The sequence below is a fragment of the Papio anubis genome, chromosome 18 (assembly GCF_008728515.1).
Source record: "Papio anubis isolate 15944 chromosome 18, Panubis1.0, whole genome shotgun sequence".
Classification (NCBI taxonomy): domain Eukaryota; kingdom Metazoa; phylum Chordata; class Mammalia; order Primates; family Cercopithecidae; genus Papio; species Papio anubis.
Window position 1 is genome coordinate 36,559,822 of NC_044993.1, and position 16,538 is coordinate 36,576,359.

The window sequence follows — 16,538 nt, forward strand, 5'->3', positions numbered from 1 at the left end:
TGTTAAAATAAGAAGGACATGTAAAATTAGGAATAATTTCTATAAAAATTTGCAATTTGAAAGATTGTTTCAATGCAAGAAATTTCTGGAGACTTTCTGAGGTCTTTTCAGAGAACTTTAAAATACTAGTAACAATACTGACCCAATCACAAATCAAGATGATGGTTTTATACATATTAAAACATATTTCCCCCAAGTAACTAACAATTCTACGTCTCATATTAATTATTCTGATTTCCTTTTTGTTCCAAAACAGATTTTTTATTACAAATGTAAAACCCAAAAGATCAAGGCTATGCCCTCTGCTTTACTTTTGCTTTCCTAGATACTAAAAGATATGTTTTGCCCTCCACTCTTGCTTTTCAAAAATGATTTAGATAGATTAGGTTAGCCATCCTGTTCAAGATAGCTAAACTCATTTTAGTTATTTGAGTTATTTGTTGTGAAATATTTAAAAACTACAAAAAAGTACTGCCACTCTCTTCATGTTCACATATTCCATATTTACTTAGTTTATTTATTTATTTATTTTTTTGAGACAGAGTCTCTGTTGCTCAGGCTGGAGTGCAGCCGTGTGATCTTGGCTCACGCAACCTCTGCCTCCTGGGTTCAAGTGATTCTCCTGCCTCAGCCTCCCGAGTAGCTGGGATTACAGGCACGCAGCACCACGCCTGGCTAACTTTCATGTTGGCCAGGCTGGTCACAGACACTTCGTTTTTTATTAAAGGAAGTAATATATACTTGAAGTCCCTATGTAGTCCTCTCCTATCAAATTCACTCATTCCTTCCCAGAGATCACCACTACTCTGAATTTGTTTTTCCATTCCATGCAAGTTTATACTATTATTACCTAACTTGGATAAGTATTTAGTATTTAAGTTTTCAGATATAATATTATAAATATAAGCCTGCACACCTTATTTATTACTCTGAACTTTTAAAAGCTTTATCCTGGTTGACTCAGAAGGCTCTAATTCATCTATTTTTGTTTCTGTGTAATAATTTATTACATAACTATACCACCTCATATTTATTAATCTTCCATCATATTTGAGCTGTTTTGTTTGTAATTTTTCACAATTGTTAATAATGCAGTTTTGACTCCTCCTGCAATTCTTGTATCTCATTTACCTTTTCCTTGCCATTTTATACCAGGTGGGTACTCTACTACAATGGTACATAGAGCACTATATGGATTTGTCCACTTTTCCTTATAATTTTGGCCGAGGTTCTTTTTTTTTTCCCCCTTTACCTTTTGAGACTATTTTAGATGTATATAAGTTCATACTTGTTATAGTTTCTTCTATGGATTCTTTTTGATTATTAGGTAGTGTCCCTTTTTTTTTTAATTCCAATTGATACCTTCCATCTTAAATTCACTTTGTTCTATGTTAACGGTACTACAACATTTTGTACGGTTTAGTATTTGCATGGTATAGTTTTTACTAAATAAACTTTTAAGCTTGTTTGGTGTTTAATAATATCTCTTTAAAGTACAAAAATGTTTATTTTCCCCCATCTAACAATTTTCCTCTTTTAACAGGTGAAAATATACATAGGCTGCATACATATGTTTATATATTTATTTTTACAATTGTATTGTTTATCATACCTTCCTTCTTTCTGTGTTTTGCTAGAATGATAAATAGTTCTGTATTCCAATCTTCTCTTCCCTTGTTGGTTTGAAAACAGTACATACTTAAAAATACACATGCTTAAATTTTCCTAATGAAATCTGTAGATATTCTGTATTTCCAATTTTCTTCCTAACAAGATTTTCCCAGATTCATCATTCGATCTTCTTTTTACTTTTTCATTTCATTATGTGTTGTTACAATTTATAGGCTTCTGCTTTCACTGTTTTTACAGCACCTTATTCTTTCGAAGTCATGGTATATTTGAAGTATCTTTGAAGATATTAATGATAGTTAAAGAAAAGGTGTCCTCCTTTTTGCAATCCTTGTTTCCTTAAAGTTCATTTTAATGTTTTTTTTTTCTTTCTTTTTATTTTTATTTTTTGAGACAGAGTCTCGCTCTGTCACCCAGGCTGGAGTGCAGTAGCATGATCTCGGCTCACTGCAACCTCTGCCTCCTGAGTTCAAGTGATTCTCACAACTCAGCATCCCAAGTAGCTGGGATTACAGGCATGTGTCACCATGGCTGGCTACTTTTTGTATTTTTAGTAGAGAGGGGGGTTTCACCATTTTGGCCAGGCTGGTCTTGAACTCTTGACCTCAAGTGATCTGGCCACCTCAGCCTCCCAAAGTGCTGGGATTACAGGGGTGAGCCACCGTGCCCAGCCAATGGTTTTTTGGCTCTCTCTTTCATGTTGGAGACTTTCCTGAGATGCCTGATAATCCTTGGCTGTGTTTGCTCTTATTTAAGTGTGACAAATAATAAAGGTGATAGGGAGACTGAAGAGATGGAGCATAGTGATTGTGGGCTCACTGAAGGGTAACTGGCGGTTTTTTGTTTTTTTTTTTCCCTGTCATTATCTTTAGATTTGGGGCAAGCCTTTTAGTTTTATTCCTCGAGCAATGAATCAACCAGTATGCACACAGTTATTTAATCCCTATTTAGCAGCTCCACAACTCAACTACCAGTGCAATCCAGACTTCTATTTTACTCTTTCCAGAAAAAAATTTTTAGTTCATTTTCGTCCTGGCTACATGGAACTGAAGAGGGTATTTAGGGCCCTTTTTAAACCGCTTTGAATGAAAGCCTCTATCCTTTCACACCCACTTCCAGAGGCTCCTGATGTCACAAATTCCTAAGACATTTGGGAAATCCGCAAAGCAAAGCAGTTTGCCTTTCCCACTGCTGACCTAAGATTCAGCTCTCTCAGGTTGGTTAAATCAGTTATCACTAATATATTTGCCTCCAGCTTCCAAAATCTTGTTGCTGTTTCCTCTCCCATTCTCTATCCATTTTTGAGAGTTTATGCTTATTTTAAAATTATAGAATACAAGTATATACAACAGTTCCATTATCCACCTTCAATAATTATCAACTCATGGCCAATTCTGTTCACCCCCAATTTTTCATATTATTTTGAAGTAAATGTAAGAAATCAATCATTTCATTCATAAATATCAAAGGTATCTTTTAGCAATATCTAAAAGATATTTAGTGATATCTAAATTTAACAGAGGTATCTGTTTAGTGATAAAGCCTCCATTAAAATAACTACAATACTATTATCAGCCCTAAGGAATGCAATAATAGCTTCTTAATATTCAGTATTCTAAAGTCTAATTAGTTAATAAAGATAATAAAACATTTACTCTGGGTTGTTTCAATCAGGATCTAAATAAAGCCCCCACAGCACTTTAGGAGGCTGAGGCAGGAGGATCACTTGAGCCCAGGAATTTGAGACACGCTTGGGCAACAAAGTGAGACTCCATCTCTTACAAAAAAAAAAAAAAATTAGCCAGGTGTGATGGTATACGCCTGTACTCCCAGCTACAGGGGAGGAGGATCGCTTGAGCCCAGGAAGTCGAGGCTGCAGTGAGCCGCGTTCATGCCACAACACTCCAGCTTAGGCCACGGAAGGAGACCCTGTCCCAAAACATAAAAATAAAAATAAAGTCCCCAGACCCCACACTGCAACTGGTTGATAACTTTTCAATCTCTTTTAGGTTATAGCAGGGTTTCATTCTTGGCACTACAATATTTTGAGCAGGATAGTTCTTCATTTTGGGGGGCGGGGTGCTATCTGTGAACTCCTGGCCTCTATCCACTAGATGCCAGTAACACGCTCAAAGTTGTGACAGCCTGTGGTAGGGGTGGGATTGGGGCAGAAAATCATCTTTGGCTGAGAATCACTGGGGTAGATACCTCTCTATTCACTCCTAATCCGATAATTTATTTGTTGAGGAATCCAAGTCTTTTGTTCTGTAGAATTTATTAAGCTTAGTGCCTTACTTTTTTCTACTGGAGTTTCAAGAAAGAGTGAAATTACATTTGTGTGATTCTCCCATCTACCTCAGGTCTTCACATTAATTAAATTCATCATCTCCTATTAAAATAGGCCTACACTGGGCCGGGCGCGGTGGCTCAAGCCTGTAATCCCAGCACTTTGGGAGGCCGAGACGGGCCGATCACAAGGTCAGGAGATCGAGACCATCCTGGCTAACACAGTGAAACCCCGTCTCTACTAAAAAAATACAAAAAACTAGCCGGGCGAGGTGGTCGGTGCCTGTAGTCCCAGCTACTCGGGAGGCTGAGGCAGGAGAATGGCGTAAACCCGGGAGGCGGAGCTTGCAGTGAGCTGAGATCCGGCCACTGTACTCCAGCCTGGGCGACAGAGCGAGACTCCGTCTAAAAAAAAAAAAAAAAAAAAAAATTGGCCTACACTGACCACCCTATCTAAAATGGGTGCTTTCTGTTGTTTTCCATCTCAATAGTTTATTTACTTCACAGTTATTACCACAATCTGTAACTAATGTACAGTCTTACTATGTCTACCTGGTTAGGAGGTAAGGTTCATGAGCTCAGGGATCTTGTCTATCTTGTTTCTTCCTATCTTTTCAACATCTTGCACAAGACACACACCAGGCATTCAATAGATATTTTTTGATTAAATAGAATAACACTGTAACAAATTTAAGGGTATAGTAATTCTTTTTATTTTTTACTGAAAATTTTATGCTATAAAATAATTATTTTATACAAAAAAGAATGTTCTGTTAGCAAGGCTGAGGAGAAAAAAGTATATATCAGAGCATATATCTCTGATAGGACTGTAAATTGGCATAACCATTTTGGACAGCAAATTAAAGCATAATGAAAATTTAGGCCAGGCATGGTGGCTCATGTCTATGATCCCAGCACTTCGGGTGGCTGAGGCGGAAGGATTACTTGAGCCCAGGAGTTCAAGACCAGCCTGGTCTTGAATATATATACCAGGTCTTGAATATATATATACCAGAATATATGCCAGTACCTGACTCTACAATATAAAAAATTTTTTAAAAGCCGGGTGTGCTGCTACATGCCTGTGGTCCCAGCTACTCAAGAGGTTGAGGCAGAAGGATGGCTTCAGCCCAGAAGGTCGAGGCTGCATTGAGTCATGTTTGCATCACTCTAGCCTAGGGCACAGAGCAAAACCCTGTCTCAAATAATAAACAAAAATTAAAAAGTATTATGAAAATTTAAAATGCATATCAATGTTTCTCAAACTTTAATATGTACACTAATTCCTACGGATCTTGTTAAAATGCAGATTCTTAATCAGTAAATCTGAGGCCTAAGATTCTGCATTTCTAAGAAGCTTCCAGAAGATGCTGATGCTGTTGACCCAGAGACCACATTTTAGGTAATAAAGATGCATATAAGCTATACTCTAAAAATTCCATTTTTGATATCTACTTTAGTGGAAGATTTATTTTCATGCACAAGGAGGAGGGTACATGGATCTTCTCTGAAACTTGTTTTTTAATTGTCTAAAATTGAAACTACCTAAATAACCATCATTAAAGGAGATATTAAATAAATTATGCAATATCCATACTACAGAATACTAAGCAGAACTTAAAAAATCAGATAGATCTATATGAGCATAGATGGAAAGACCTCTAAGACATTTAGTTGGGTCATCAATTCGAAACAGATACGTATTTGATAACAAAATGTAAAATCCACCAAACTGATAACATTGTCATTTTCTGAAGCTGGAACTTGAACTGGGAGTGAAGGTTAAGGTTCCTTAATATTATTTGTAATGCTTCTATACTTTATAGGAGAATATGTTAAGTATTGCTTATATAACTAAAAATAAATTTTAAAAGCAAATGAAACAATGTTCTTACCTAGATGATTCTGTAGCTCTCGTGTCTGTCCATCTTCAGTTGGAGTAATGAGATCCCATATGAAACCTTTAATCTTCTCATCTCCTCGGTAGTGAACAAGGCAATATGCTAAGAGGGCTCGGCAAATTATCTCTACATCGTGTTCATTTAGCTGCCTTTTGAAACGGCCATGAGATAGAATCTCTCTCCATCGGCCCCACCTGGTTAAAAAGGGTATAGTTACATTGATATTGAGTGAAGTTCTAGAGAAAAATATAACTCATAGATAAAAGACACGAAAAACTAAAAAAAAAAAAAAATTGTCATTTTTGCTAATTAAGTCTTCCCTATCCATGCATAGAATGTAGAGGAATGGTACAGTAATTTCTAGTATATTTTATTCAGCAATGGATAACATCGAATTCATATTACGGGATGTGCAAATTTAAGAACAAGACGTTTGACTTTAGTGATACTTTGACAATTTAAATACTTAAGGATAATTTCATCATTCTGCTATTACATATATGTTAAAAATAGAAAGTGTACTTTAAAAGTAAATTTTAATGATTCTAAGAAGATAAAAAAATATAGTAAAAACCCGTATATATTTTCTGTAACATTACCTACCAGATTACTTAGAGCAAACATTAAAAACAATGTTTTACCCATAAACTAGCAGGTTTTTCTCAACTCTAAAGCATTCGGTTCTTCCATAGCCATTGGAACGGTCACAGGGTCTCCGGAGTTTGGGCTTTTCTTCTCCTTCACTTTCAGCTTCAGATAATTCAGCCAATTCATCTTTTGTGGCACTAAAAGGTCTTGTTTGCTTCCTAATTCTTGGAGTGTCAATAACCAAGCTGTTCTGTAAAACAGAACAGCTATTACTTGAAGATATTTTTATGATTTTGCTTATAACAGTGTTCTACATTTTCACCTTGTACAAACAATAATTACAGAAACACAGACAAAAAGAAATTACTAACAATTTCACTAACCTATTCAGTCAACTTAGAATTTCTTATATTCCTTTAGAATTCTTGCTACCACACATGTAAAATTTTATGACATTATAGTCATAGGATAAAAAGAACTTGATATTTCACATATTAATATAACAGCATTGTAATAATAAAAATATTTTAAACTGAATTTATGCCTTCTAATTTTTCTTTACCTAATTCATAATTTAGATTGTTCTTAATTTTTAAAATAAATAATGTCAAAGTTTATTCTAAAGACAAATTCAAAAGAAGGGAAGTATCCAGAAATGGAAATACTGGTCAAAGGTTATGAACATTTTACAGTGCTTTTCAAAAGACTTATAATAGTACACAAAACACAAGGCAGTTAATTGCATCATCCTCAGTACGTTCAATTCAGTTTAATTCATTCAAAACAATTTAAGTTAACATACTTTTTATTTTTACTGAGAAACTTCTCTAAGCTAGGCACTATGTTATGGGCTGTGGTATAATGATGAGTAAGGCAGTTTCTACTCATAAGGAATCCAAAGTCTTAGTTACACAGACAAATGTGTCACTAAATAAATGCTATTCGGGATGAAATTTTTTATGATACAAAAGGTATCATAGTCAGAGAAAATGTCACAAAGTAGTGATACTAGAAAGACTTACTAAAGAATTAAAAGTAGTTTGCCAGGCAGTCAGGGAAGAGATAGCATTACAAGCAGAGGAAAGAGCAAGGGACCTGAAATGGCATCAGATATTCAGGAAATGCTTATGTCCTAGAGCAGAAGAGGAAAAATGGTAGGAGAGAAGGCAAGGACCAGACCATAAAGGTCCTGGTATGCCATAATATGTATGGAGTACATTATATTTAAGGGGGCATATGATGTCCTATGATAGGTGATGTTAACTTTTGCCAAGTTTCTCCACTGTGAAGTTACTAGTTTTCCTTTTGGAATTAATAAGTATTTTGGAGGATAAACTTTGAAGACACATAAATATCTACGGTCTCAAACTTTTACCCACTAATTTTAGAATTCACTGATGGATCTTATATGCTACAATTATTACTACAGTTGATTCATGGTGATTTTTCATTTCCTGCATTCCTTCTACATTTACTAAATGGCATTCTTCCATAAGAAAGAGTTATCCCTTTTCCTCTTTTTTCCCTTCCCAGTTTCCTTAAAAAAACAAAAAACAAAAAACTAATTGTATTTTTTTCTTAATTTTCAAATGTCTTTATCCCCAAATCTTTTGAGATTTGATACATTTTTGATCAACTTATATTAGCTTTTATATAACAGAAACATTAACTTTCGTATACATGTCTGCTACAAATAGTGTCACCAGTCTGACTGCACTTTCATTTTTCCATTACATAATTCTGTCTTGTATACATATACCAATCACTTCCTTTGTAATTTCAAATTTAGAATGTTTTCCCACCCAAATATCTGTGAAAAGAAATCTAACTTCTATTTTTCATGTTTTGATTAAAAAAACACTTAAAAACTTTTTATCACAAATTAGAGTTTACTTGGTACAGAGCACAGGATTATAATGCTCCTCCCAAATGCCAATACAATACCCTAATCACCACTTATTAAATCATCTTTCTTTAGCACTATTTGTATATTTCATAAACTTATACTTTGATATTTTTCTGTTATCTTATTCTTTGCTTTGTATCTTTGTCAGTACCATACTTTTTAAACTATTGTTTTATATTAATATATTTTATTTTTTTAAATTTTTTTTTAAAGACAAGTTCTTGATGTCACTCAGGCTGGAGTGCAATGGCACAATCACAGCTCACTGCAGCCTCAAACTCTTGGGGTCAAGCTATCCTCACACCCCAGGCTCCTTCATAGCTAGGATTACAGACATGCACAACCACGCTTAGCTAATTTTAAATTTTTTTTGTAGAGAACAGGGTCTCTCGCTATGTTGCCTAGGCTGATATCAAACTCCTAGCTTCAAGCAATCCTCCTGCCTCAGCCTCCTGAAGTACTGGGATTATACAGGAATGAGCCACTGTGCCCAGTTGTATTAATATATTTAGATACTTTAACATACAGTAATTTTAGTCTTTATTGTACATTTTCAGAAAAGTCTTTAATTTTTTACAAAAGTATAAACTTTAAAATGTTACTGCACAAGTATTAAATGACTATATGCTTACATAAGTTTATTTACAAAATCCTTAACTCCTTAAAATAATCTACAAAGCCCTGTTGATTTGGCCCATGTCTTCAGTCTCTGACCTCACCTATTACCACCATGCTCACTAACTCTTCACATTCTGCCATAATGTATTTCTGCTTCTAGAATACACAAGCTTCTTTCCACCAGTATCTCATTGCCATTCCCTCTGCCTCAAAGCTTTTCCTGACATTACAGTGTATTGGCTCTTTCTCATCACTCAAGTTTCAGTGCAGATAATCCTTTTGCAGTGACCTCCCTTCATCACTTTACCTAGTGTAATTCTACCTCTCCAGCATTCTCTACCATCTTACTGCTTTATTTTCCTCACTCCTTAAATTATCTTATATATTTGTTTACTACTTTCTGACCCACCAGGATGTAATTACCAATATATACTGCTGAAAAATCACAAATAGAGATCATATCGTAAGTATCATTCTGCATCTCTCTCTTTCTCTGTCTTGGAGCTGTTAGTCCACAGTAGATGGTGCATAAGAATGTCCATTCTTATTATTTTAAAATTATTTTTAATTATTGCATTAGACAGTATGAATGTACCATTGCTCCCGTATAGAAAATTTAGTTTCTAAATTTTTGCTATAACAAAAAATGTTGCAATGAATATCATTGTACTATATTATCATTGTACATGTATGCTTACTGCTGTAGGACAGATTCCTAAGAGTGCATTAAATATTCTTCCAATAAAAATTTAAAATTATTTTATCTAGTTATAAGAAAAAATTGTTTAACATTCTGATTTGCATTGCATTACATCTATACATTACAATTTCTATGTTTACAAACGAACTGTTAAAATGCTTAAAATATTCCCAATAGACACATCTCCCAACCAAATTTCACTTTACAGAAATCAAACGCAGCTTTCTTCAGGTATATTCTTAAGTGTTCTATATCTTTTTTTTTCTACTGTGAAGTAGATATCCTATTGCATTATATTTTTCTACTTCTGTTAGTACTGATATTTAGGAAGGCTCAATGGCATATTTATCTTCTATCCAGTTAATTCACTAAACTCACTTATGAACTTTTACAGTGTTTTACAGACCCCACTACTTGTTTAGGCATATGAACATGCTATATGCCAATAATTTTTTTTTTAATTACCTTTTCATGGTTACTTGTTTCACACAGAATTACATATATTTCCAAAATGCATTCAGCAATAATAATTACGCATGGTAGTGGTGTTACTCCTAATTGTAAAGATTTACATTTTAAAAGGCTACCTATCAAAAAAGATCCAATGCATCAGTGCTTAATATAAAATTCCTTTAATCATCTAACTGTTATTTTGATAACTGGTAAGACTCAAAAACATTGATTTCTATGCAATTATTAGACAAGTGTGTCTTAGTAAATAAGCAGTTATGCTACTATTATCAGTTCCATAAAGTCAATTTTAGCATTTTGGCTTTTTCTTAGCTCAAGAGAAGTCGTAAGACAAACAGTTTTAAAAATGCCACTTTCTTGACTCTTTTTTTCTCCTTTTATTTACATTTTACTAGATCATCATGAATGGGTTCTGACACTAAGAAAACATTAAAAAGAAAATAAATGTAACCCATGATTTGAAGACATTAAAAAAATTTTTTAAACATATTATAATTTTAATAATGTAAATTATATCCAAAAGGTAAACTTTCCCTGTAGGATAACCCATCATGGGAGATAATAGATATTAAATTGAAGGAGTACCTCACTCAGTTCATTCTGCTACCCTACTTCAATTTATATATGCAGAAATTTATTTTAGTAACTGCATAACTGAACACCTTAAAATATTACAATACTATTGCCAAAGTATCCCAAAAGCAAGTTTATTTTAGAGGGATAAAAATACTTACTCTGCCACTGATGGCCTCTATATCTATTTCTGCCTTTTTAGCCCATTTTTGCCAGAAGTTGGGATCATCTAAAGAAATATCTGTCCGGTTTCCAGATGCCACAAAACTCGCCTGAAATACATAATGGCAGTTGTAGAGGAAAAAGTCTATCACAAGTACACTTAAAACATTATCTCCTCACATTTACTATGGATAGAATTTGGATTCCACATACTCATACATCAAAGGGTGTTTCAAATTCAGTGGTCTGAAACATAGCACTGCGTCTGCTTAAGGTAAAGGCTTAATGCAAACAGGCTGAAGTTTAGGAGCAGAATTAAATTATTACTGTTGGTTAACTCTTATACTTTTGGTAAGTAAGGATTGAATCTTTCTGGTAAGGAGGCTACACAGAATGGAGGTATGGTTTCTAAAAACACTACAAGATCATTAAGAAATTAGGTTAGAGAACAAGAATTTCCAAATCTGCCTGCACTACAGAGTTAATTTTCGGGTCTATTTCTAGTTTATTTTCATCACATTTTCAGATAGATATATCTCCTAAAGGAAATATAACACAGGATATGGGAAATAAAGGAAAATAAATCATTGTCATTTTAAAAACTCTTTTCCTAAAAACACACAAAAAAGAAAAACTCTACCACAGAAACATTGCATTAACTATTATAAAAATTTAAGAAAATATTGAGGAGCAAAAGAAGAAAATACAAGTGATTTATTTTCGTAAATACTGTGGAAATTATAAAATCTTTTAGTTGGAAGAAACTTTAAAGATAACACTTCAACTCTGTAACTTGTGGTCTAATAACCATTATTTACAACTTAAATCACTGTAAATAGGCCTCATCAAAAAATGTCATCAAAATGCTTTATAAAAGTGAAAGAAGCATTGGACATACACAATGTGTTAAGGGCCTGAAAAATGCATGTCAATTTTTATAAAAATAAATAGAAGAATATGGTTGCATAAAATGATTTTCAAAGGAGAATAAAGGTAAATGGTTTTAAGATAATGCCCAATTATCAGAGATACAAACAAAAGGTAAAAATCTTAATTAAAAAAAAGTCTTGATAAAATTTAAAAGACCCAGAAAAATCCCACATTAAAAAGATAAAAGTGTTAAAAGCAAACAAGCCATTTTTTGACATTCAAGATAACTGTCAGTTTAAGCACTAGGTAATTAATACCAAGGAATTATGTTTTATTTTATTTTTAAATGTGGTAATAGTATTGTAGTTATGTTTTAAAAGTCTTTATTTTTAATGATACATATGGAAACATGTAAAGGTGGTGATATCTGGGATTTGCTTCAAAACTATGAAAAAGTGGGAGGTGGTGATGAAACAAGTTTAGCATAAGTTGATAACTGTTGAATACTGTCTGTATTTGTCACTTAAACTTTATAAAACATCCAGGGCAGGCATGGTGGTTCACACCTGTAAATCCCAACACTTTGGGAGGCCAAGGCAGGAGGATCACTTGAGCCCACGAGTTCGAGACCAGCCTGGGCAACATAGTGAGACTCCATCTCTGTAATAATTTCTTTTAAAGTTAGCCTGGTGTGGTGGTGCACACCTGTAGTCCCAGCTACTTGGGAGGCTGAGGTGGGTGGGTCACTTGACCCCAGGAGGTTGAGAGGTCAAGCTACATTGGGCCATGATTGCACCACTGCACTCCAGGCTGGTGAGAAAACAAGAATCTGTCTCAGAAAAAAAAAAAAAAAAAAAAAAAGTCTAAAACACCAAAAATTAAAAGGCTAAATGCCTCTTGCTGAACTTCAGATTCTGTTCATGTTATTGCTTACCAAGTAATAAATGTATTCATTCATTCCAACTAGTATTCTTTTGAGGTTTGGCTTTTAAGATGCTTACATAAAATAAAGCAAATGTTAAATACTGTGTTTCAAAATATGCATTTTGCTGGCATATTTATTAAACAGAAATGATGGGAACAAATGTTTTAATGAATTTAAATTCCTTTTTTTTTTGCTTTCTCTAAACTATAGCTTTAATATTATAAAACTACTGAAAAACTAATTTTGTATTTTTTTGAACGGATGAATGTGATAAACTGAATAATGGTCCCTAAAGATATCTCATCCTAATCCCTGGAACCTTGTGAGTTTTGTCTTATATGCAAAAGGGACTTTGCAGATATGATTAAGTTAAGGAACTTGAAACAGAGAGGTAGCTTGTATTATCCAAGTAGGCCCTAAATGTAATTATAAATATTCTTACAAGAGTGAGACAGTGGGAGATTTGACTCTAGAATAGAAAAAGGATATGACACAACAGAAGCAGAGATGGGAGTACTGTGGCCATAAGCCAAGGAATGCAGGCAGTCTTAGGAAGTGGAAGAGATAAGAAACAGATCCTCCTCTAAAGCTTCCAGAATGAACTAGCCCTACTGACACCTTGATTTTATCCCTGTAAGACTCATGTTAGACTTCTGACATCTAGAACTATAAAAGAAAAAGTTTGTGTTGTCTTAAGCCATGAACCTTGTGGGCTTTGTGATAATTTGTTACAGTGGCAACAGAAAATAGTATGAGACACTCTTAATGAGAAACCACATATTATTAAAAACTCATATTCAACTTTTTTTTTTTTTTTAAGAGAAAAGATCTCACTCTGTTGCCCAGACTGGAGTGCAGCTGTATGATCATGGCTCATTGCAGCCTCTAGCTCTTGGGCTCAAACAATCCTCCCATCTCAGCCTCTCATGCCAGCTTGCCTGGCTGATTTTTAAATTTTTTGTAGAGATGGAGTTTCACTTTGCTGCCTAGGCTGGTCTCGAACTTCCAGCCTCAAGTGATCTTCCTGCCTTGGCCTTCTGAAGTGTTAGAATTACAGGCGTGTGCCACCAGTCCTGACCTTCATATCCAACTTGAAAGAACAAAGACTAGTTTGATAAAACAACACAGCTATCATCAGCTATATAAAATAAATATGTTATGACAATTCATCAAACTGGTATAAATGAGTATGAGGAACAGACATCTAACTACATGCAAGTAATTCCTTAACTATTTCAGAACAAATTTCTCACAACTGAGGATATATGATACTTTAATATCTTCATTGTTATAAACATATCAGTTTTCAGGAATAGTGAAAAGTTTACTGAATGAAGTTCATAGGGTTTTATTCAGTTCTACAGCTTCAGTGATACATGCCTCTTGAGATTTAACCAATCTGGTAAATGAGTATTTGCTTTACATGAACTGTAGAACATTTAACATGAAAAGAAGGCTGGGCATAGTGGTTCATGCCTGTAATCCCAACACTTTGGGAGGGTAAGGTGGGAGGACTGCTTGAGCTCAGGAGTTTGAGACCAGCCTCGGCAACAAAGTAGACTCCCATCTCTATTAAATAATCAAAAAATTAACTGGGCATGGTGGCATGTGCCCATGTGCCTGTAGTCCCAGCAACATGGGAGGCTGAGGCAGGAGGATCACTTGAGCCCAGGAAGTCAAGGCTGTAGTGAATCGTTGATTGCACCACTGTACTCCAGCTTGAGTGACAGAGTGAGATCTGTCTCAAAACAAAAACAAAAACAAAAAAAAACCCAACAACAAAAAACCAAAAACCATGAGGAACCATTAAACATGAAGTAATTGAAAGGACACAATCAGATTTTAAAGTGTGTTACTTTTTTGGTTGATTACCTAAAAAAAAATTATATGCTACAGTATATAATAATTTTTATTCTGCTATCATATAACTATCGATAATTTTTAAAATGTACCTGGAAGAAATTAAATTTCAGAATTAAATAGCTTTTGTTACATTCATTATAAGACAAATGATGAATTTAATTTACAAATAAAACAATTTTAAATTTCTAAATAATCCAACAGGCTTTTGCTAACTGACATGTAACCTATTTACAAGATGACTTACATGATTCTCAAGGATTGTGACAAGCGATTATACCTACCGAAATAAGATGCTACTCCTTACAAATGCTAAATCGTAATATCCTAGTCCCCCCTAAATTTTTCTTCTTAAAATGCATTCCTTCCACCATTAAACCTCTGTATTATTTGCAAGAGAAGACTTTTAAATTGCAAAATCCATCTTCTTATGACAGACAGTGGTAGAAAGGCAGAAGGTGCCAACTAAAGGCCCTTACAAATAAGCAGTCCACCTGCAGCACAGTTTAGATGGTTTTCATTTCTTCATAAATTAAGCAATTCAAAGTATTTTGTTCTCTATCAAATTTTTAAAAATCAGACTAAAAATGTTTCTGTTTCTAGGACCCACCTGGCTGCCCTTATAAAAATCTCTCAAAACAAGTTTTAGGGAATATCATCACTCGAAAATGAAGTTATCAATAATGAGTTCTATTTGATGGATATGTACTAAGTCTCATAAGGACCCTGATCTATATATGTAGCTCCTTATTAAACACTATTTGATAATGCAAAGAAATACAGAATGGAATTATGTTATTTCTTCAAATTGTTGAAAACAGTTGGGCAGAGCTGAAGTCTTTGGATCCCAGGAAAAAGTCTAATATACTACTAACTTTACATCATATTCCATTTTGGCAAATGTCCAGTATCTAATAGCATTCCCATACAACTATGGGAATGAACAAATTATTTGGTAAATGAACAAATTATAAAACAACTAGAGCAAACTCTCAACTCTCCTCAGCATTGTGGTACCTTGTCAGCTCTCAAATGTGATAGTTACTTTCTGGTGTGAGGATTTAAAGTAGATATTTAAATGTTTAAGCATTTCTCAATTTTCAAAGCATTAAGAGTATACTTGAATTCTCTAAGTAAAATAAAAGTTAGATAGCACTGTATAATAAAGTGGGAAAGGCCAAGTACGATTATTACGACCTCCTCTTTAAAGACTCAAAGAGGTTAATTGTTCAAGGTCACTCAGCTCATTGAGTCAGAATTCAAACCCTGTTTTTCTGACTTTCCACGATCATTATCATTAACATGTTAAATGAGGAAGCCAAGAATCACATGTGCTCAATAAATGCTTTGCATATGCCTTCATTAATTAAAAACAAAACAAAACAACAACAACTTTAAGGACAGTATCTTTATGTTTGGCCTAATCAACAAGGACAAAAACCATGACCAATACCTTTTGATATTAATTAGATTTCAGATACAAGGAAAAATATCTCTGTACAAAGAGTACAGAACAAAGGAATCAAAACTAAGTAAGATTTCCCAGGAAAAAAAGAGCCGGGGTACATCTACTCAATCATGACCAGTTTTAGTTCTCAGTCTTATACTTTACTTCTGCAATGTTCCTTTTGGAAACAAAAGGAACTACTTTTTTCTGATTTATTCTCTACTAATTTCCAAATCTGTATCCGTGTCCCAGGCAACTCTCCTAGACACCTCCATTTGGATCCTGTAAATGTAATAAATACAACAGCTCCAATACTTTCTTTTCCCCATATGAATGTCCTTCTCTATCTTAAAGACAACCATGACCCTCCTAGCTACTTAAGCAAAAAGTCTTCAAGTCATTTCTGACTCTTCCTTCTAAAAATTTCTAACTGGTCATCAACTCCTATTGATTCAAGTAGGTCTCCATGACCCTGGTTCACCCATCATTATTTCCTACATAAGCCCCTTAAATAATCTTGTTTCTAGTCTTTCCCCTTTCCAACTTGTTCTCCATGCTGCTGCTAGAGTTAAATTTCTAAACCAGATTGCATTATGTCCAAT

At 34.2% G+C, this 16,538-nt stretch overlaps 1 protein-coding gene across 22 annotated transcripts in view; it reads right to left on the reverse strand.

The window, feature by feature from the left end:
- CHD9 (chromodomain helicase DNA binding protein 9) overlaps positions 1-16,538 on the reverse strand; it is a 276,773-nt gene that overhangs the window by 53,805 nt on the left and 206,430 nt on the right. For all 22 annotated transcript variants that reach the window (XR_002519241.2, XM_021931967.2, XM_017953359.3 and 19 more), the window contains 3 exons: positions 10,834-10,944; positions 6,458-6,654; positions 5,811-6,010 (listed from right to left, as the gene is read on the reverse strand). Coding sequence is in view for 21 of the 22 variants with exons in the window: in XM_021931967.2 (XP_021787659.1) it covers positions 5,811-6,010; positions 6,458-6,654; positions 10,834-10,944 (508 nt within the window). In the remaining variant the exon portion in view is untranslated. The remainder of the gene's footprint in view (positions 1-5,810; positions 6,011-6,457; positions 6,655-10,833; positions 10,945-16,538) is intronic.